This window comes from Kogia breviceps, chromosome 19 (genome assembly GCF_026419965.1).
Source record: "Kogia breviceps isolate mKogBre1 chromosome 19, mKogBre1 haplotype 1, whole genome shotgun sequence".
In the NCBI taxonomy this organism is placed as follows: Eukaryota; Metazoa; Chordata; class Mammalia; order Artiodactyla; family Physeteridae; genus Kogia; species Kogia breviceps.
The window spans coordinates 19,858,929-19,880,692 of NC_081328.1; the positions used below are offsets into that span (position 1 = coordinate 19,858,929).

General features: G+C 49.6%; 2 protein-coding genes across 4 annotated transcripts in view; one reads left to right on the top strand and one right to left on the bottom strand.

The window, feature by feature from the left end:
* The window catches only part of LOC131746906 (C-C motif chemokine 4), a 108,331-nt gene that overhangs the window by 415 nt on the left and 86,152 nt on the right, over window positions 1-21,764 (top strand). Inside the window, exons 2-5 of one of the 3 annotated variants that reach the window (XM_067020984.1) lie at window positions 1,307-1,372; window positions 2,336-2,447; window positions 3,365-3,579; window positions 8,675-8,830. The gene's annotated coding sequence lies outside the window, so the exon portion shown is untranslated. Of the gene's footprint in view, window positions 1-1,306; window positions 1,373-2,335; window positions 2,448-3,364; window positions 3,580-8,674; window positions 8,831-13,890; window positions 13,982-21,764 lie in introns of those variants that run through there. The other 2 variants (XM_067020986.1, XM_067020985.1) reach the window with 2 other exon arrangements.
* On the bottom strand, window positions 17,031-20,071 carry CCL16 (C-C motif chemokine ligand 16). The gene is made up of 3 exons (XM_059048680.2): window positions 19,993-20,071; window positions 17,571-17,691; window positions 17,031-17,142 (listed from the first exon to the last, which is right to left on the bottom strand). The coding sequence occupies exons 1-3, from the start codon at window positions 20,069-20,071 to the stop codon at window positions 17,031-17,033; spliced, it is 312 nt and encodes a 103-aa protein (XP_058904663.2).

The window sequence follows — 21,764 nt, forward strand, 5'->3', positions numbered from 1 at the left end:
TCCCCCTGCATTCCAACAAATGTCTTGGACATGATAGATGCTAAATTAATGCTGCTTTAGTCTTGATAACTTCTTACAGCATCTTGATTAAGTTCACGGGCTCTCTAGCGTCTGACTCCTGGGTTCAAAACCCAGCTGTATTATTAATTCTGGCTTGGAGCAAGTTGCTTACTTTCTCTGGGACTGAGTTTCTTCATCTGTCGAGTGAGAGATTGATTCTAACCTGTTTTGGGGAATGGAGCCCTTTAAGAATCTGATGAAAGCTGTGAACGCTTTCCACAAACATGTGGAGACCTACCCAAACACTCACACACGTAATTTTTGCATTTAATAGGTTCATAGACCCAGCAGGCTCACTGATGGGCCTCTCGAGTTCAGAGGGCTGGTTCTATCCCCCTTCCTCCGTCCTGCACCCCTTTTCCTAGCACATCCCATGCTGAAGCCAGACGCACACTCCGCCCCGGCCTATTGCAGCTCCTCCCCTGCCCTCCTGGCCCAGTCTCCCTTTTTCCTCTTTCATTTCATTTCCTAAGCGAAGCTGGCTGCCTGCTCAGCCTCCCACTGTGATGTTAGGAAACCAAAAGCAGGCAAAGAAAGTGAAACCTCATCCTATCTGGATTCTGAAGCATTGCTCTGCCCTGGAGTTCCCCCCATGACTGTGTGGGGAGCAGCTCTGGCTTTTTTGGCTGCTTTTAAAAAGAAAATGTCCAAAGCAGGGAAATTCCCTCCATCCTCTAGGAATCCCAGTCTGGGCCCCAAGAGAAGCCTGAGGCAAAGTCATTTCCTCCTGATGAGCCTTAATTTTCTCCATTCGCGAATTGGAGATTGGGTCTCTGGTTGTGTCCCTCCTCTGCCCTTGTTAACATGTGTCCCACCTGAGCCAGTGAGCTGCCGTCTCCCCCTTCCTTGTGCCTACAGGGCCCTGGTTGGGGTAGGTGCTCCGTTAGTGCTGGCCGAGGTCTGTAGGGGACGGCAGCGTGAAGGTGCAAGGGGAGGCCTCCCAGCAGGCTCAGGGGATCTGCCCATGTGGGAACAGGGTTTGAACCCCTCTTCAAGACCTTTCCTGCTACAGCCTGCCCTTGCCTCTTGGTCCAGCTCTGGTTTGTTCATCCGATGTCATTCTATTCTGTGCCTCCCTTCCCTTCCCCATCCCCTGCTACATTTCACTGTGTCAGGGTACCAACTGTGACGACCGTTCCCCTGTTCAAACACAGTCAGGCTGGAGGGCTGCAGCTTGGGCCCGCCGGCGTCTCGTACCTTCACCACACAGTTCAGGGGCTGTGTACGCCCCACTTGTTTTCTGCAGCTGGAGACCACAGGCGGTGTGTTTGCTGATGTGCTCACTTGCTTCGGGGGACTGGAGGAGCCCACTGTAAGACACCCTGGCGGTGGGGGGGGGGGCAGCTGTGGGAGCGAGGCCCAGGCAGAAGCATCAGTTCTTCCAAAACTGCTGGGGGCCTGGGGGAGGGGTAGGTAAGGTGGGTAGATGATTTCAGGGCCTCCTCCTCCTGACACTTCGGAGTCTGTTTTTTGTTTTTCTTTTCCTCTGCGTGTTTGTTGGTGGCTTCCCCTTTCTCTGTGCATACGCAGAGGACGGCAGCCCCTCCCTTCTGCTGTCCCCAGCCCCCAGGAGAAAGGCTGGTGAAGGGGGACAAACTTGGGGCCGAAATCAGACACATCACTTACTCTCTGTGTGTCTTTGGCAGCACCTCCTGAGCCATTTGCGTTTTTTAGGACCTTCAGCCTAGGAGAGGAAGCCCCCCCTTGGGGAATTTCCTCAAAATGGGATTTGGAAATTCTGCACCTTAGTCATTCCTAACAGAGGCAGCTTTGGGCAGTGAAAAGAGCAAGGGACAGGGAATTAGGAGACCTGAGCTCTAGTCCCAGTTCAGCGCCAAACCTAGTTGTGAGATTTTGGCAAACCTCTTGACTTTGGTGGCCCTCAGTTTCCTCATCTAGGAAATGGAGGTTTGACAGTATTATTTCTGAGGCCATTCTCAGTTAAAAGATACAAAACTAGAGGATCTGTAGTGTTCTGGAGGAGAGCTGGGGATAGGTGTCTTATTGCCCCTAAAATTGGTTCATATCACTCCTCCTGCAGGTAAGGCTGAGGGGTTATCATTATTGCCCCTTCTCACATCCCGTCTTTCCAAGGCTTGGAACTCACCTCACCACTTAGCTCATGAAGTCCTTCCGTGGGCAGTACTGCATTCGTCCATTTGCTCACTTCCCGGCCCTTTCACCTCACTCCCTCCTTCTCTCCTTCCATCCCTCCGCCCATCCACCCATCCCTTCCTCTCTACGTCTGTGTCATTTAAGATTCTTTGCTTACAAGTGCAGAAAACAACTCTGGCTAACTTAAGCAGGAGGGCGATGTGCTGGGGGTAACGCTGAGTAACTATTGGAATGGATAGAGCATTGGAGAACCGGACTTGGAAAAAGGACAGGTGAGAAACTATCTGGGTGTTTGGGCAGCAGCTACTGCTTGACAGTCTCATCAGGCCACCACTGTTGAAATAAATGTACTCCAGCCATTTTTCTTATCCATATCTCAATCTATTAAGGATTCAGAGTCCTAGGGAGGGAGGATAACCAGCCAAGGTGGTGTCATTTGCTTGCCTCTTGGCTGGGAGAGGATAGAGCACCTGATTTGCAGTACCACTGAGACTATATACCCTGCGGGAGAAGTAATTCCACAAAAGGATGTCAAGGCAATGTTTGGAAGGGGGAATGGATGCTGTGTAAGAAAATTTTAAAAACGAACGAAATAAATTAAACCAATACTCCACCCATCCATCCATCCATCCATCCATTCATCTATCCAGCCTCTCAGCTAACCAGGAAACACATTTTTATTGAGCACCCATCATGTCGCAGAGGCCACACCAGGCACTTAGACACAGTACAAATCCACCCATCCCAAGAGTTTTCTCACAAAGGGTGTCTCTATGGAGCTGAAACAAAGATGAGGACCCAGAGAAAGGAGTTCTGGTATATCCACGCATTGGAGGGTCCCAAACAACATTTCTAGGGACAGGGTGACTCATCCTGGATGTGGGCAGATGGTGGGGGGGGGGGTTGTGAACATATATCACAGGAGATTGCTTACATAGGTACACAACAGGATGTGGCCAGGATTAGGCACCAGAAACCCTAGGTCTGCCTCTAGTCTCTTTTCTCTCTAGCAATGGACAAGTCGTACTTCATTTTTAAAATCTATAAAACAGGGACAATGAATATAAGAATCCCTGCCCTGTGTAACTCAGAGAACTGCTGTGGAGGTGGAATGAGTTAGTGGATGTGAAGGTACTTTCCAAGTACAAAGATAGAGAACTGTTTTCACCATGTTTACTTCTGTTTCCAGAATGGCTGATGAGAACACCCATGGCCCATGTGTTACTCTCACTTCTTTCCTGCCCTCAATGCCCACCGCCCAGCAGTAACCATGGAGAGGGTCTGTGGAGATTTTTTGTTCTTTAGGCTGGTGGATGAATGTCCAGGATAATCGCTGCTACCCACCACAGAGCTGTGGATGGTCAGGAACCTGTGGGCTCCAAGTAGGCTGGAAACAGCAGCCGGGTGAGTGTGTATGTGTGGGAGCAGGTCCTGGTTTCTGGGTGAGGCATGTCAACTCTCAGGGCCTGTTTTCTCATCTGTGAAATGGGTGGTTTGCTTGCAGGGAGCAGCCTGTTGGTGGTGCTGGCTCATCTTTGTCACTTGTCCTAGGACTAATGTCTGGCTAGGCACAGGCCTGCCTGTCTGCCCCCCTCTTGTCTCTGCCAGCTAAAGGCCTTTCCTCTTATAGAAAGCACTCCCTGTGCTGTCTTTCATTGTTGGTGGGCTACACATTGCTGCAACCTCTATGGAGGGCAGTTTGGCAAAATCCATTTGAATTTTTTAAGCATATATTGTATTTAATAAGCACTAACAATTCTATCTCTAGGAATTCATCTTCCATACATATGCACACAGTCACGACCTAATATATACAAGATATTCATGGTTGGTAATAATGAAGGCTGGAGACTGTCTATCAGTAAGGGACTGATTAACTAATTTGGCACTTCCATGCAATGGAATGTCAGGCAGCTACTAAAAAGAATGACGTAGCTCCCTACGCGCAGATATGGAATGATCTCTAAGATACAAGAAGTAAGAAACAGAATAGGGACTTCCCTGGTGGTCCAGTGGCTAAGACTCCGTGCTCCCAATGCAGGGGGCCTGGGTTCGATCCCTGGTCAGGGAACTAGATTCCACATGCTGCAACTAAGACTTCGCATGCCGCAACTAAAGGATCCTGCACGCCACAATGAAGATCTCGCGTGCTGCAACTAAGACCCAGCACAGCCAAGTAAATAAATATTAAAAAAAAAAAAAAAAAGAGAAACAGAAGAGTCTATGTAGTGTGCTACGTGTGTGAAAAAAAAAAAAAGAACTCATATGTATAGATTCTCTTTTGGAGGCTTGTAAGAAACTGGTCACAATTACCTTCCCTTTCTATTAGGAAGGGGAACAGGAGGGAGGCCTGGGAACAGGGGTAGGAGGAATATTATTTCTTTAAAGCTTTTAGACATTTAAAATGTCAAGTTTACTTAGGACAAAAAATATATTTTGAAAAATTGATATATATCATTCTAGCCAATATAACTATTCAAAATTAGTATATATTTTCAGTTTCTGGTAAAAAAAAAATATATATATATATATATTTTTTTTACATGAATCCTTCACCCAGATCCCATTTAGCTTGCTTCATTTTTTTTCATTTTTGAAAATTTTTATTTTATATTGGAGTATAGTTGTTTAACAATATTGTGTTAGTTTCAGGTATACAGCAAAGTGATTCAGTTATACATACACATGTATCTATTCTTTTTCAAATTCTTTTCCTATTTAGGTTATTACAGAATATTGAGCTGAGTTCCCTGTGCTATCAGTAGGTCCTTGTTGATTATCTATTTTAAATATAGTAGTGTGTATATGTCAGTCCCAAAGTCCCAATTTATCCCTCCTCCCCCAGAGGGATACTATTTTGCATCTTCAGAATTTGTATCATGTGCATGTTTGGTTTATTTATAAAGAGTCACCTGCAGGGTGTGCCCAGGTGTCCAGGAGGAATTCCCTTGGCGTTTCTCAGTCTCAGAACCTCTTTTATCCCTGAGTCCAGTGAGAGACTCAGGTCCTCTCAGTGGGGTTCTCCGAGGCAGGACGACTCACCCAGTGGCTCATCCTTGCTGCTGCTTCTCACCCCACCCCTTGTCCCAACTTGTGACTGGGCTTTTTAGAATCACACTTTGATACCAAAAACACAGCCTTATGTGCCTTCCCCTAAAAGAAGACTGATGGTTGGACCCAGGGAAGGAGGGGCAGATCACTATCTATCCCCTCAGACAGAGGGTGTTGAAGTGGAAACACCACAGGCTTCAGAGTTGCACAAGCTTTGGTTCAAATTTCGGCTTCTGCTGCTGAAGCTGCAAAAACTCAAGAAACTGCCATGATCTTGCTAGATGGTTTGCTTATCTGTAAAATGGGCCAACTGTTGGGTTGGCCAAAATGTTCATTCGGGTTTTTCCATAAGCTGTTACGGAAAAATTCGAACAAACTTTTTGGCCAACGCAATACTACTGAGCCCTGGGACTGGAAGGATGAGAGGAGGTCATTGTGTACAATGCCTGGCACACAGCAGGTACTCAGTGAATGGTCACAGCTGTGCACATTGTTGCGAAGTCAGAGCCTCCTGCTGGGGCCCTTTCTCATGAGGGAGGGAAGAAACAGTCTCGGTTGGAACTGATGGCCTCCTGGGCTTGGTCCCTTTCCCCAGTAGAGGTGAAAGAGGCACGGTGCCTGCCCACCAGGGGTGCACGCTGATTAGATGGTCTGGGAGAGCCTCGAGTTTGCAGCTTCCTCTCTGTAGCTCTGAGGTCTAGAGACGGTATGGTCGGCCCCAAGGTGACTGTTTGCAGGATGGGACTTGCCCTGGTGTTCACAGTGGTGACTCTCTGGCCAGGGGAGAGGCTGACTCAGGAAGTTCTGGAAGCTGCTCCATGAAGATGGGGTGTCGGGGCCTGTAGGGGAGCAGCTTCCCCCAGCGTCAGGGGTTATCTCCTTGCTCCACAGATGACCCTGCAGCATACTGACCTTTCCTGCCAAGTGGGAATTGTTCTGAAAATGGGGTTCTCCTCCCAGCTGCAGAAACATAGCTCCTCCCAGGATGGGCAGTGGTGGAGAGCACGGCATTTAGTGTAAGGCAGACCTGGGTTTGAGTTCTTGCCTGGCTGTTGATTCACTCAGTGGCTGTATTCTTTAACTTTGCTGAGCCTCGGTTTCCTTGTCTGTGAAATGGGGATAATAACACTGCCTACTTTTCACTGTGAGGATTCAAAGAAATGTATGAGGCAGTACAAAAATGTTGTTTTAGTAGAGCTGGTTAAAGTTGAGCTGACTGATCTAAAATGAGGGCAAAAATCTTAGAGGGGGAATTACTCTTGGGCTTAGGGGAAAAAAATGCATGGTGGACATATTCGATAATAAAGGGGGAGACCCCCTACCTTATCCCAGCCCTACCTATATTGCCTAGAGAGGGCTAATTGTTCTGCAAAAGAAAGAAATAGGATTGGGAGTCTTTAATGGTCAGTGTGAGAGTTGGTGTGGGGTTGTGAGGGAGAAGAGGGGAGATGGGCAGGGGTCCCAGGTGTTGGGAGGAAAGTCATGCCAGGGAGAGGTTAATTCCTTCTGGCAGGGGATGGCCAGTAGATTTCTAAGGCAGGGATTTTTATGGTTAATATCCAATTTCAAGTTCTCACCTGAATCATTCTGTGCTACACTCAGAACCTATCTTATGCCCAAATTTCCAGTAAACGTCTGTTAACACCCAATAGCTCACACCAGGGTTGTTTTGGGGGAATGGGAGCCCTGACCCGTGGTGGGTGAAGCAGCATGTGAAGAAAGAGAGAATTCAGTAGAAGCTGGGAATTGGAGGGAGAGGTGCCAGGATCCAGCACCAGCCTTTAGTTCTCCTGGGGGAATGTGGATGGGCTGAGACTCCTGACTGCTTGCAGTCTCTGAGATGCAGGATGGAACGAGTTTGGGGATATTTTGGTGAGGCTCCGGATGACCCCAGAGCAGAGGCTGCCAAGTGGGTGGCTTAAAAAGGATGGAGGATGTGCTGAGACTAAGGTCAATGAGAACATGGTGAGGTAGAGGCAGCAAGTGAGGGACCAGAGGCCCTGGCCACCCCCAGTGAGCAGACCATGAGTCCCCCGGCTGCAGCAGTGTGGCAGCCGGAAGGGTTCAGAGCAAGGTGAGAGGAGCCACACGTCAATGCGGCGTTAACGAGAACCAGCAGGGTGAGAGCCGTGTCCCTCACCCCCAGCCAGGGCCTCGAGGCTGCTTAAGCGCCCCCTGCATCCTGAGGCCATCTTGGAGAGGGTTTCCCATCTTCTTCCATCATTGGTGGGGATGGATCTTCCAGTGTGAGATCAGTTACTGAAAACAAAGAGAACAGCCCTTCTGGGGGTATATCTAAGTGATGATGTGTACATTTTTGACACTGCCACATGATGCATGGTTAAGAATCACCCCTGCCGTCACAGTTGCACACAACACTTCAGCCACAAAACCACCCTCCCATGTTGCAGACACATAGGCTGCTCTCCTTCCTCAGTGCTGCAGATGCTTGGACCACCGGCATTTCTCTCTCCAAAGCCCTGCTGGTGCTGCTGAAAGCACGAGGGTTTTTATGTCATGTGGCTGTCCTTTGACATGTAGCTTCAGTCCTCTTTCAGAGGCTTAATTCCCTAAACTCCCCCCTCCCGCCACCCCTGGGACCAGGCAGGAAATGCTCGGAAAGAAAGGAAGAAAGGAAGAAAGAAAGAAAGGAAGGGAGGGAGGGAGGGAGGGAGGGAGGAAGGAAGGAAGGAAGGAAGGAAGGAAGGAAGGAAGGAAGGAAGGAAGAGAAAAGAAAGAAAGAAAGAAAGAAAGAGAAAAGAAAGAAAGAAAGAGAGAAAGAAAGAAAAGAAATGGAAAACAGCAGCTGAGTCACAGGGAGGTGGGGCTGGACCCAGGCCACCGGCATATCAGGTGGGCTGGATTGTCTCTTCACTGTTCTGTTGAGCTTGTCCTTCCCCCCGCTTCTGTTAAAGGGCAGATAATTTTAGACAATTCTTTCCTCAAGGCTTTTGGCAAGATGAGATGATGTAAAAAATTGAACAGGGCTTAGCACACGTATCGTAAGCACTCACTGCAAAATAGCTGTTATTATCTTGTTTGTTCTCTCCCACCCTCCATACTTTTGGTCTCTCTCTCTCTCTCTCTGTCTCTCTTTTCTTTCTCTCTTGCCTCCACTTTCTCCATCGGTGAAAAGGTGAATGGTAGCACCATTAAACATCTCTACTGTGAGGAAAGGAGAACTTTCCTGTTGGGAGTGAGGGGATGGCTAGTGGAAAATAGGGATCATCTTGATCGCACGTTTTGAGCAGCCAAGCCAAAGCAGGGTGGACTTACTCCCCCCCTCCCCTCCAGATCCTTGAAAACCAGTTCCACCACTTACTAGCTGTCTGACTCTGGGCAAAGGCTTGAACTTTCCTGAGCCTGTTTCCTTACTGGTAATATGGGGATGATCCTGTGCGCGGCACGCTGCGGCTGGGTTAGTTAATCGGCAAACTCTATGTCACAGGCCCAGCCAGATGCACGTGGCAAATGCTCAGGATATGTAGCTACTTCAGCTAAGATGACGAAGCTCTCCTGGTCAGGCCAACAACCTAGGACTCTTCCTTGACTTTTCTTCCTCTCACACCTTTGAGGTTGGGCTCCCCTGGAAGCAGACCACGAGGTAAGGATTTGAGTGCAAGTACTTCACTGGGAGGTGGTCCCGAGAATTTCCAGTAGGGAAACAGAAATGAAGCATCGAAGAGGACGCCCCTGCAGGGTTCTTCACTGAGCAGGTGACCATTGTAATGGGGCACCTCGGACTCAGCTCCTCTGGGGACCTCTGGGCCACCGTGTGGAGCATTCTGGGTATTTCCCCAGGGGCAAGAAGCTGCGTGATGTCCTTGCCACTGCGTGTCTGTCATTGATCGAGGGCTACTTCAGGGTGAATTCCCCAGCATTCCCATCTTGCTGGCGGTGGGCTCTGGGGCAGAGTTGCAGGTGCTTGTGGTGGAGGGACTGCCCGCTGCTGTGTGGCCTGGGTTAAAAGGATGAGCTGGGGGCTTCCCTGGTGGCGTAGTGGTTGAGAGTCCGCCTGCTGATGCAGGGGACACGGGTTCATGCCCCGGTCTGGGAAGATCCCACATGCCGCGGAGCGGCTGGGCCCGTGAGCCATGGCCGCTGAGCCTGCGCGTCCGGAGCCTGTGCTACTCAATGGGAGAGGCCACAGCAGTGAGAGGCCCGCGTACCGCAAAAAAAAAAAAAGGATGAGCCGGATCGAAAAGATTCCTCTGTTGGAGCCTCGGAAATGGAAGACCAGACTGGGCATAAGAACTCCCTCAGCCAGCACCCCTGGACGCTGAGCTGGGAGGGTAGATTCTATGACGATGGCCCGTAGAGACCACGGGGGCGGAGGGTCAGGCTCTGACTGGTCCTGTCTGGGAACCTTGGAGTCAGACAGACGGAGATGTGAATTTTGGCTTGGTCACTGACTAGCTGTGTGAGTTGGAGCAAGTTGCTTAACTCTCTGAATTCTCCACAGTTTTCTCACATGTCCTACAGCTAATCCCCGCCCTGCAGGGTAGATATTAGGATTAAGTGACATGTGTGAAGTGCCTGAGATAAAAAGATGGCCACTGAGTGTTATTTTCCTTTTCATTTCCTACTGCACTGCCTCTTGCTTCTTGAAGCTGGGCTGTGACAGGGTTGCAGGGTCGGAAATGGGTTTGGAAACAGATGCTCCTTAGGAAGTGACGGGGAGAACTCCAGCTAGCAAAGGGGAAGAAGAGGTACTTTCATGACGCAGAATTTCCATTTCAGGCTCCCAGGCAGGATTGGGAGGACGGTCCCCTGCCGTTGTGAGAGGTAAGCACAAGGCTAAGCAAGGCCAGGGCTGCTTAGGCAGAGGGGGATTTCTGGAGCTTGGCTGGAGAGGAACGGGCCTTCCCCCTCCCCCCTCTCCCCCGGGGCGGGGCCGGGGTGGGGGAAGGTGGGGCGGTGGTGCTGACAGGGACTCTGTTCTGTAGGGAGGCAGGTGGGAAGGCACCCTGCCAGTCCTGCGGCCAGGAGCCACAGGCTGCTCTTTGAGGTCAGGGGCGAGGCAGCCAGAGATCCCACTGTGGTGCAGCCTCAGGATGAACGGTCAAGGGAGTCTGTGGTCACACCAAAGTGGCAGGGAGGCCACAGTGGGAACACCCTCAGCGGACTCCTTCCTTGTGGGTCTCCATGCCAGAGACACAGGGTAACAAAAGTTAATGAAAATTATGCAAGTAAAACACAAACATAGAAGAGACTCAGATCATCAAAACATTCAAATAATGCAGAAGTACCTAGAGTTGTAGCTGGACTCTAAGTCCACGGACTCGGGTTTATAGGAAAGAAAACTTTACCACTATAACCTAGTGTGATGTGTATTTTTAGCCTGCCTTTTTGCTGGCCTGGTGGGACACTTTAACCTCAGCCTTTCTGGGGTGTTCCAGGCATTGGGGGGCCCATATGATGATCTGTCCCCACCAGTTACTGCTGAGCCATCCTCCCTGGAGTTAGTGGGGGTCTGGTGGTGTTCCGATAGTTTGGGGTCACACTGGAGGACACGGAGACCTGCCCCAGGGCTGCTGTGGCCCATCTACCTGGACGTTCTCCACAGCCCTTCTTCTTTGGGTCTCCCTGTGTCAACGTCAAGAAAAACACACAGTGTTAAGTGTTGCGAGTCTGGGCTTCTCTGGTGTCGCAGTGGTTAAGAATCCGCCTGCCAATGCAGGGGACACGGGTTCGAGCCCTGGTCTGGGAAGATCCCACATGCCACGGAGCAACTAAGCCCGTGCGCCACAACTACTGAGCCTGTGCTCTAAAGCCCACGAGCCACAACTGCTGAGCCCGTGTGCCACAACTACTGAAGCCTGCGTGCCTACAGCCCGTGCTCTGCAACAAGAGAAGCCACCACAATGAGAAGCCCCAAGGACGGCAATGAAGAGCAGCCCCCTCTCGCCGCAACTAGAGAAAGCCCGCGCACAGCAACAGACCCAATGCAGCCAAAAATAAAAATAAATAAATAAGTAAATCTTTTTAAAAAATTAAAAATATAAATAATCAAATAAAATAACTTAAAAGAAAAAGACCCAATGCAGCCAAAAATACATAAAATAAATTAAAAAAAAAAAAGAGTTGTGAGTTCAAGTATCATTCCAGGACTTACTGAGGGCTATAGCCTGAGAGACAACCTCTCAGCCCCTCTGAGAAAACTGCCCTGAAGAGGTGGGGGAGAAACCGGTACATGTATGATTTCTGGCTAGAGAATACATGTGGTCAAGGAGACATCTTGGTAAAAGATTACTGCTAGTCACAAAGAACAGGTATCTCAAGTTAATGATTCTAGTGCTTTTCTGTGTATGGGAAGATGTGAGAATCTGGGTTCATTAAAATTCTTCCTGAGATAAATATCTAGCTAGCCAAGGGGTCTGCTTGTCCGAAGCACAGAGTGCCTCATCCTGTTGTTGTTTTAATTTCCTCTCAGAGTGTGCTGTCAGCCAGCGACTGCTGTGGGTTATGACCGAATCCTTGTAGAACAGGGTGGTGAGTAGCGCTCTTTGTTTACACCTGCTTCCTGGCACTGAAGCCGGAATGCCCAGGCTGCACCTACCTACCTCCAGCCCAAACCAACACTCTCTTTTTTTTCGGCCACTCTGCGTGTCTTGCAGGATCTTCGTTCCCTGACCAGGGATTGAACCCGGGTCGCTGGCAGTGAAAGCCTGGAATCCTAACCACTGGACTGGCAGGGAAGTCCCTGGTTTTTGTTTTTTAAAGAGCGTTTCATTATCTTTTTTTTAAACTTGAAATAGCGTTGATTTACAACGTTGTGTTAATTACTGCTGTACAGCAAAGTGACTCAGTTATACACATATACACATTCTTTTTTATATTCTTTTCCATTATGGTTTATCCCAGGAGATTGGATATAGTTCCCTGTGCTATACAGTCGGACCTTGTTGTTTATCCATTCTATTATTTTTGGCTGCGCCGCGCGGCATGTGGGATCTTAGTTCCCTGACCAGGGATCAAACCTGCGTGCCCCGCAGTGGAAGTGTGGAGTCCTAACCACTGCACAACCAGGGAAATCCCTGTTTATCCGTTCTAAATGTAATAGTTTGCAAACTTCCAGCAGGACTCTCTTTTCATCCTGGAAGAAATCCATACTTTTTAATAATTCTGGTGAAGACATTAAGGAAATATGCTTTGAATCTTGTTTTATTCTTTGTGCAGGGGGCTTAAGCTTTTAGAACACACAAGCCAAAGAGACCTTCAGTTTTGCTCTCTGCCCTGCCTTCTCTCTCCCCTGAGAGGGATGCAGGAGCTGCATGGTGCAGAGTATCTGCTTGAATGAGGGAAGGGAAGAGGGGATAACAATAGGAAAATACCCCCAAATATCCTATCAGGATAAATAAAATGTGGAAGCCTGCCTTCCAATAGGGCTCCCTTCCCCACTGTTAACTCCTATGTGTGGTATGTCCTGCATTTGCATGTGTGTAGATTTGGTAACCTGGGTTAGTCCCTAAGAGGGTCATGCCTCTCTATAGCCAGGGGCATTTCTCCATCTCCTCCCCATACCCCCTTTCCCATTTAAAAATGCCATGTAGGGCTTCCCTGGTGGCACAGTGGTTGAGAGTCTGCCTGCCAATGCAGGGGACACGGGTTCGTGCCCCGGTCCGGGAAGATCCCACATGCTGCGGAGCGGCTGGGCCCGTGAGCCTGCGTGTCCGGAGCCTGTGCTCCGCAACGGGAGAGGCCAGTGTACCGCACGCTCCCCCCTCCCCCGCAAAAAAAAAGTCCTGGATGGCTTTCCACCTCCCTTGGAATAAATTGCATGCTCCTTACCATGGCTTACAAAGCACTACTGCCCTGCCTTTGCCTGTCTCACTGCTCATGCTGGTCTCCTTCTCACCTCTGTGCTCCAGCCAACTGTCCCCTGGGCCAAGCTGGCTCCTGCCTAGGGCTTTTACACTGGTTATGCCTTCTGCCTGGAAAGTTTTCTTGCCATCAGTCCTCACATGGCTGATTTGCTCTGGTCATTTAGCTCTCAAGGAGCATGTCACCCCCAAAGTAAGGCCTTTCCTCACCACCCCACCTGAAGTAGCCATCCAGTCATGTCCCTGGACCTTGAGAGCTGCTTGGGAGTCCTTCCACTTCTCCAGTTCTTACAGTCCAGGGGAATCCGAAGCTTCCACAAGACTTCTGTGAATCCCCAATGACTTACTTCACATTTTCCAATCTCTGGTCTAGAGGTGCTGGCCCTGTCTCACACCTCTGGCTTTCAAAGGCAAAACGGTCACTTTTCTTGGTTCACGCAGAGCAATTTCATCCCTTCCCCGGAAATCTTGGTCCCAGTCTATGTCCCGGGAGAGTTTCCTGCCTTCACTGGGATTACAGACACATTTTCTAAACAATGGTTGTTTCCTCCACGAGAGGGATTCTTGTTCTATCTGCTAAAAGACTAACAGCATTTTACTGTCACGTTAAGAGGCAGACTTGGGATCTGAACCTGGATTTGTCTGCTGAGTGTGGAGCCAATGCTTTAAAACCGTTGCATCAGCTGTGTCCCCCATATCCTCATTGAGGCTGCCGGTGACTTTCAGTGGTTACTCACATACGTGTATGTACCTTCTACAGGGGAAATGCTTGCTTGTCTGGCCCGTCTCAGGAGGCTGCTCCGAAGGCCGAATAGCATTTCTTACAGGTCACCCAGAGCTAGCTGCGGGACATCTGGTTCTCCTGTGCAAATCCTCACTTGCACTAGATGGAGGCACAAGAGGGTGCGTGCGGCCAGACCTCTCGGTGCCAGGTAAAATGCTCTTTGTACTGCCCAGAGCTGCTGCCTCACTTTCTTCCCTTCCTGGCCCACCCACTGGTTCCTCATGTTGCTGTGCGTGGCCTTCACCCCTTACTACCCCTTTCTCTGACAAAGGAGTGGAAATCCCACTATTCCGGGCCTTATTGTCCACCCCCTTCCAGTCGGTCACCTTCATGCACAAGGCTGACAGTCACGTAAGCTGTCCGGGCATAGGTTAATGTGGGTGAGGTCTTCAGTGTGGGAGGATCAGGGCTAGGAGACCCCTATGTGTCAGAATGAGGAGGTCCTTCCTGTGTGTGTGTGTCTGTGTTCACGCACGTGAATGTTTAAAGCCAGGCATTTATCTACCTTGAGAAGCCTAGGGATAGCCCTCTTTAAAAACGGTTGAGGGACTTCCCTGGTGGTCCAGTGGTTAAGACTCTGTGCTTCCACTGCAGGGGGCACAGGTTCGATCCCTGGTGGGGCAACTAAGATCCCACGTGCAGAGCGGAGCGGCCCCAAAATAAAAACAAACAAAAAAACCCAACAAAAAACAATTGAATGCACCTGAGATAAGTACTTTTGGTCCTGAACTATTAGGAGTTTCTGGCAAGCTTTATATTATGTGCTAGGATAAGAATTTGACTTTGTATATATTTTCAATTAGGTTTTTGGACTGACATCTCAACCCTGAACTCCTCTGATAGACCAAAAAAAAAAAAAAAGAAAAAAAGAAAAAAGACAAATAATGACATTTCCGTTCCAGCTTGCCAGAATCCTGATCCGGGCCTTTGCTTCTTGTTTTCAGCCTCAGTTTGTCCCTTAGGCCTTTGAACTCGGGTTGCCTGATTTTGACCCTCGTGCTGGCTAAGGACTTTGAAACCTCCTGCTTGGGTATACACACTGAACTCACGCTGGCTCTTGTGTCAGTCCAAACCCTGCCACCCCTCTATGTTCACTCTGGCCCCTGCGAGCAAAGGTCCAGCCTGGCTACGTTGTATTTATTGGTGATTCTGTCATCCCTGGGATGTGAGCTCCTGGCGGATGTTTGGTCACAGTCAGCTGTAAGCTCTGAGCTTTGATCGCAGGAAGGGTGGAGCAAAGTCCCTGGATACAGGAGCGGGAGCTCACAGCCTGGGAGGGATTAGAGCAGGTAGCACTGACACCTGTGGGGGAACAAGGGGAAGGTCAGAGCCTTGGTCCCTTACCTGCCCCGAGCCCCTGCCTGGCCAGCGTGGTGATTGACAGGTCACTGCACAAGTTAAAGTGATTTTGGCACAAGTAACAGAACCCAAGACCTGCTAACTCTGGCTCATGTAAAGGAAAGGGGGTACTCAGATACCTGTGGACAGATTAATGAATGAACAAAACAGGGCAGATACATACAATGAAATATTATTCAGGCCTAGAAAGAAATGAAATCCTGACAACATGGATAAATTTGGAAAACATTATGCTAAGTGAAATAAGCCAGTCACAAAACGTCAAATACTGTATGATTCCGCTTATATGAGGTACCTAGAGGAGTCAAGTTCATAGAGACGGAAAGTAGAATAGTGGTTCCTAAGGGCTGTGGGGAGGGAGGAGTGGGAAGTTGTTGTTTACTGGTACAGAGTTTCACCTTGGGGTGATGAAAATGTTCTGGAGGTGGATAGTGGTGAAGGTTGCACAGCAGTGTGAAAGTACTTAGTGCCACTGAATTGTACACTTAAACATGGTAAAAATGTTGTGTATGTTTTAACACACACAAACCAGAACTGACCTAAACCAATGAGTTCATAGGGACAATGAACTTCCCTCGGGACGATGCTCGAACAGCAACCAGTACTTGTTTCTCTGGTCCAAATTTCATCTTTCTAAGAGAGAGTCTCATTGGCCATCTGGAGTCAGGTGGCCATCTGGATAGATTCGCTTCAGTTGTGGTGGGGAGGCAGGGAGGCAGGATGATGCAGTACCACTGGGGGCCACTGGGGGCAGGCATGGGTCAGTTTATCAGAATTCTCAAGTCATTGGATGGCCAGTCTTCAGAATGATCACTTCAGCAAATTTATTTGTTTCTCTAATTAAATAGCTTTAGTTGCCTGATTTTGCTTTGCCTGCATAACACCATTTTGGGGGAATGTTGGACTTTGTCTGAGTCCACTCCCTGTTGTTGAGCTGGGGACAGAGGGGTAGGGAGAAGAGGATATTGAGTATATATGTCTGGTCTTGGTACCATGTAAACTTTCCAGTTCCCCAAACTGACAAATTGCTCAGGGGAATGTGGAGAAGCCCCTGAAAAAACTGTGATTAAGTTTCTGCCACCCTAGCCCAAAGCAGGCAGGAAATTAGAAATCAAGTTGGCAATAAAGGAAATTTTATTTATTGAATGGTTGTGTTTTAGATCAAGATTTTTATCCCCAACCTGGTCTAATGCCCTTCCCTTGCCATGCAAAGCTTAGAGTGGGAGCTAGGGATTCACACCTCCTTTTCTATTTTGGCACTATCTGTACACACGTCACGCTGGGGAAGACCCAATATCAGGGGATCCAGCAAAATCTCTGCAACAGGGACAAAAATCACTAGTATCTGAATATTCCCACCCTGGCCTGCTAAGAAAAAAGTTACGTTTTAAAAGAAAAGATAATAGAAGAAAAAAGAGACCTAGAAAAGGGATAAGGGTGGACAGGAAAAGTCTAGAGTCCTCTGGGTCTTAATGAGTGAGAGGCCAGAGGTGGTCTGATCATTTAGAACGGCTGGAGTGATGTGAGGATCTGAAAGCAGAGCAAGGAGGAGGATGTGAAAGATGCTTTTCTGTGCATTAAGAATGTATCCCTGCTCTCCTCCCTTAACTTTGGCATTTCCTCCAGAGATGGAGAATATATTTGAAACACTTTAAATTACTTTGTGGGATCACTGGCCTGCTTCTCTGAATGTAACTCTGTCATTCAGACCACAAGGCTGCCTGCATTTTCACAGGGTTACACCTTTTTTCCCCCAAACTTGGGCTCCCACTGAGGCCTGACCACCATGAGGAGTTGAGGATCTGGGATTGACCTTTCTCAGATCGAATAATGTTAACCTAGACCAACTTCCTGGAAGGATGCAAAGGTAGTCTGGGATCCCTGATGTATTCTTGGACCCATTTGTTATTGGGGTTGGTACAGATCTCTTGTTTCCTTCTGGTGATGAAGCTGTGGAGGCAGAGTTAGACTGTCATGGGTCATAGAGTATGTTGGGGGTCCAGTCCACACTCGCCCATTTCTAGCTCACAGCAGGCTTGCCTCATGCCCTGTACCACCTCCCTAGGTCTCCCCCACCTGGGTCCCCTCAGAAGGCCTCCCTCTCTGGCCTCTAGACCTCATCATCTCTTCATTCAGCCCCTTCCCCACTCAGCCTAGACCCTCAGGCTTGGGTTTCATTATGGCCACCATTTCTTGGGCCACACAACTATAAGTGGCAAAAATCAAGAACAAAACCCAGGCCTGTCCCGTGAGAGTCAAAGCCCAGGCCCTTAACCACTGTTCCCCTGTTCTAGCATGGAGACTTGGTTCTGTGCACCCCATTCCAGCCTTGGGCTCCCCTTCCCTCTCCGTAGAAATGTCTGCAGAGTGGTGCTTACATGATTGCTGGCAGGTAACAGTTGAGGGCCTTTCTGTATCTCACCACCACTTTTCTTGGCAATACTTTCTCATGATACTTCAGGCAGCAGGTGGGTGGAGGGTTCACTGACTCAGGAATTTCTGAGGGAATGACATTGGAAGTTGAGCCAAGGAGGTAGAGAGGGAGCCCATGGCTGCCCACTTCCATGTCCCATCTCTTGCATTCCGTTTTTCTGATGGCAAAGCCATTTATCAGCAGGGACTGATGGTAGCTTGATGGATAATAAAGTGAAAAAGATGAACCTTCTGTAGAACCTTCAGCCTCTGGACTGAGTGTCACCAAGTACAGAGGTCTGGGGTAATCACATTTGCTCACGAACTTGACTTGGCAAACACATATTGAGCTCCTATTACATGCCAGGTTCTATGGGGTTCAGAACACGAGGAAGACACAGTCACTACTCTTGTGTACCTTACAGACCAGTCTGGGTAAAAAGGGAAAGGGAAAAGATAAATGCTACAATAGAACATGGTCTGGGATAGAGTAGAATTTGACACCAGATGCTATGGGAACAGAATGAGGGGTACCTAACTCAGCCTGGGTGGTTGAGGAAGAAGTCCCACGGCAGGTGATGCCTGAGTTGATTCCTGAAGGATGAGTAGGATTTAGGCAGACAGAGGGGTTGTGGGATCTGGAAAAAAAGAAATGTATGGAGGCCTGAGGTGGGGGAAGCCCAGAGTGTCTGGGGGAACGGAACAGTTCCAGGAGGCTGCAATGCAATGTGGGAGGGAAGATGTAGGAAGAAAAGATATTGAAGAGGGAGGGGAGGGCCACACCTCTTCTGAGCTGAGATAGGGAGCCTGGATTCTGTGCTAGAGGCACCAGAGAGGCAGAGGTCAGGGAGGAGGCTGAGATGGAGAGATGAGCTGGAGAAGTCAGGGCAGGAGGAAAAGGCTTGTATTTAGGCTTCAGAGTCAGACAGCTTGGGTTGGAGTCTCGACTGAGTGACTTGAATCATGGGCAAATTTCTTAATCTCTCTGGGTGTCTTTACCCGTTAAACGAGGGTAAAAAATTACATCCTAGGATCGTGGTGAGGATTAGTTGAGAGAATGCTTGTAAAGCCCTTAACTCAGAGTCTGGCACAGAAAGACTCAGCGCTTGCGGTAATTAAGAGCTAATGGTTGTAATGGCCACTCTTCTGGCCTGGAAATGGCTCTTTCCCCCTCTCTTTGATGCTCGCAGGATATGAGACTCGGCTGGGTTATCACTGTGCGTCCCTTGGGCTCCCCTGACTGCTCATCCGTTGGAGATATCACCTCACCCGGTCCCCAAACCTGCAGAATGCAAAACCCTGACCCTTGCTTCCGGCTGGTGGCAAAGCCTGAGACTTCTCGAGAGAACCATTCATTTGGCTGATCCATGTTTTGGGTGGGCCATTTTCTCTTCCTCCTTGACCTCCCCGAAGGGCACTGTTGTCCCGTCCCATCCACCAGAGGCACCTCTACCCACAGTGACCCTGGTTCTCACGGCAACGTTTACAAAGACCAGGGGCACCCTGAGAGCGTGTGGGCAGATTACATGGTGTGTGTGACCCTCGCTCCCCTGAGTGTTTCCACAGGCAGAATCCGGCCAGACTATATGCCAAGGGCAGCCTTAGGGACAAAGGAAGGGCTGGGGCAGTTGGAGGCGGGTATGTAGAAGGCCTGAGTGTCTTGGTCCCTTTCCTGTCACCAGCCCTCAGAAATGATGGTAGAGGCACAGGTAGGAAGTGGGCAAAACAAACCCCATTCTCTGTAGGTCCCAAGCATCCCACAGTTGCAAAACCTCTCAACTTCCTTTAACCCCTTTTCTCTTTTCTACAGACTTTATTTAGTCCTAGGCTGGGGGATGGAGATAGGGGCCCAGAAATCCTCAAATGGTACACGTGGGCATCCCACCAGGACTTCTTTTGGCAGCCATGATAGTCCCAGCAAACTACAGCAGACACTGCAAGCAAGGGGTGTCTAGGTTCAGACTCCCCGTTCCTGGGCTTAGCCCCAAACATCACTCATCCTTGACTCCCTTCATCCTGCCCTCCCAGAGGATCTATGGCTTTTTTCATCTACTTGCCTTGCCTCCCTCCTGATCGCTTACACTTATTATTACCTCTTCTGCTTCTTCCTTGGCTCCTCCTCCTAAATGACCATTCCTGCTGTCTGTCTTTGGGGTTCCTGATGTAACCTTGATCCAGCTTCCTGAAATTGCCCAACCCCAGAAGGATCTGGATCACAGCTCAGCTCTACTTACAAAGGGAAGAGTTTGAAGACAGCAGCTCTGTGTGCAGGAGGGGAGAGGCCCCAGGGCTGATGACAGAGACCTGACCGCGCTCTTAGCATCACCTGGCTGCCTGCTGCCCTGTTCCCTTTTCTCACTGCCACCCTACAGGCACAGGTGGACTCACTTGGCTGTCTGTGAACAGCTGAAGTAATGGTGAGGATGATGAGGAGGAGGGGAGAGAGGGCAGCCACGGAGACTTGCATCCTCTCGGTGGGGCAGTTAGGCTTCGGAGGCTGAACGGAGACAGTCTCCTTCCTGGTCATCCACGCTGGGCCCTCAGCTCTCTGGACTCTGACCACTTCGGCGGGTGGAGGAGGAGAGACAACGGACCTCCCTCGGTGTTTGCTGAAACGGAGGCCGGTGGAGGGCGGGGTCTGGAGCAGAGTTGAACTCGGTAAGGTTTGAATCCGTGTGAAGGAAAAAAGAGAGAAAGGGAGAGTGTGTCAGCACCTTGCATGCCCCACTTCATTTAATCCTCCCAGCGGGGAGTAGAGATTTTCACTCCTATTTTGCGCACGAGGCCACTGAGGCTTAGAGAGGTTAAATAAATTGTCCAAGGTCACATGGGTAGGAGGCAGATAGGCAGTCCTGAAAACCAGATCCGTGTGGTTTCACCATGTTCCCTGCCCCCCATCTCTATGCTGGGGAAAGAGGAGGGAGGAGGGTGGAGCCGACTATTTCCCCAGGTGAACGGTCTTTGGGAGGGCAAACAGGGAGCAGGATTAGAGAGAGCACAGACCGAGGCAAGGGTAGGGTTAGTGCCCTCGGAGAAGGATGTGTGTCCACCCCCCCACACCCAAGGACAAATGATTGAGCTCACACTCTTTCTTGTCGCAGATTATGCTACAAATACCCCCCCCCACCCAGCCCCCCAAATGCCTGATCTTAGGTCCCTGTTTGTTGCTGAAATGTTTGGCTTATTTGTCAATGTTCTCATTTATCTCTTTGGACCTTGGACTCGGGGCCAGTTTTACGTCTAATTGGCTGATCCCTTCTGGGTGCCCTCAGCGTGGGTTAATCCAATCTGCCACCATGGCCAGTCATGGCCAGCAGAGGGCATCCCAACATCATGAACCTGACAAGCTGTTTCTGGGTCGGGCGTTCCAGCTGCGGCCCACCCCCAACTTTGGCTAAGCCTGGACCTGCCCCTCAGCATCTTAGCTCTTCAGACTGCCTCAGAAACCTGTTCCAGGCTGAAGGCAGCGTTCAGAGAAGAAATGAAAGATAGAGGGGATTTTGCCTTTGAGTTTGAGAGACGTGAGGGAGTGTTTCAGGAGACGGGAGTAGAGAGAGAGAGGCAGGGGAAAAACAAGGACTAGGAAGATCCCTGTGGGGCTTGCTGTTTGGCATGACTGCTTATAAACAGGAAAAAAACGTACAATGCAATCAGTCCTGGTGTGTTCAGGGCAGTCAGTGGTGGTGAAGCTGTGGCTTTTTATGAAGCTAGGGAGGGCACGTATGTGAGATACCCCATTGACCTCGGTTTACGGAAGAGAGAAGGTCTGAGGAAGTCTGCTATACCTTTAGTGTGCAGGCACCCTCTTGGCCCTTGTCTGTGGAGGGCTGGAGGCCAGGAAGGGTGGCCAGAGTGCCTACGCTGGATGTGCTCTTCCTCTTTGTGTGCAGAGCTCCTTCTTGAACCTGGAAGATGGTGGCATCTCCCCCTTTGGGGGCACCTGAGTGTTATTCCTGGAGCATAAGCTTCCTCTTGACTCCGGAATCATTCCATCTATCCATGCATCCATCCACCATCCATCCATCCATCCATCTATCCATTTCCTGAGCACCTGGTGTGGGCCAGGCTTTTTGCTATGCCTTGTGCAGGACACAAAACTGAGTAAAACAATAGAGTGAAACCTGATGTATGTAAGTGGATGGGGAAGAATTGGATAAAAT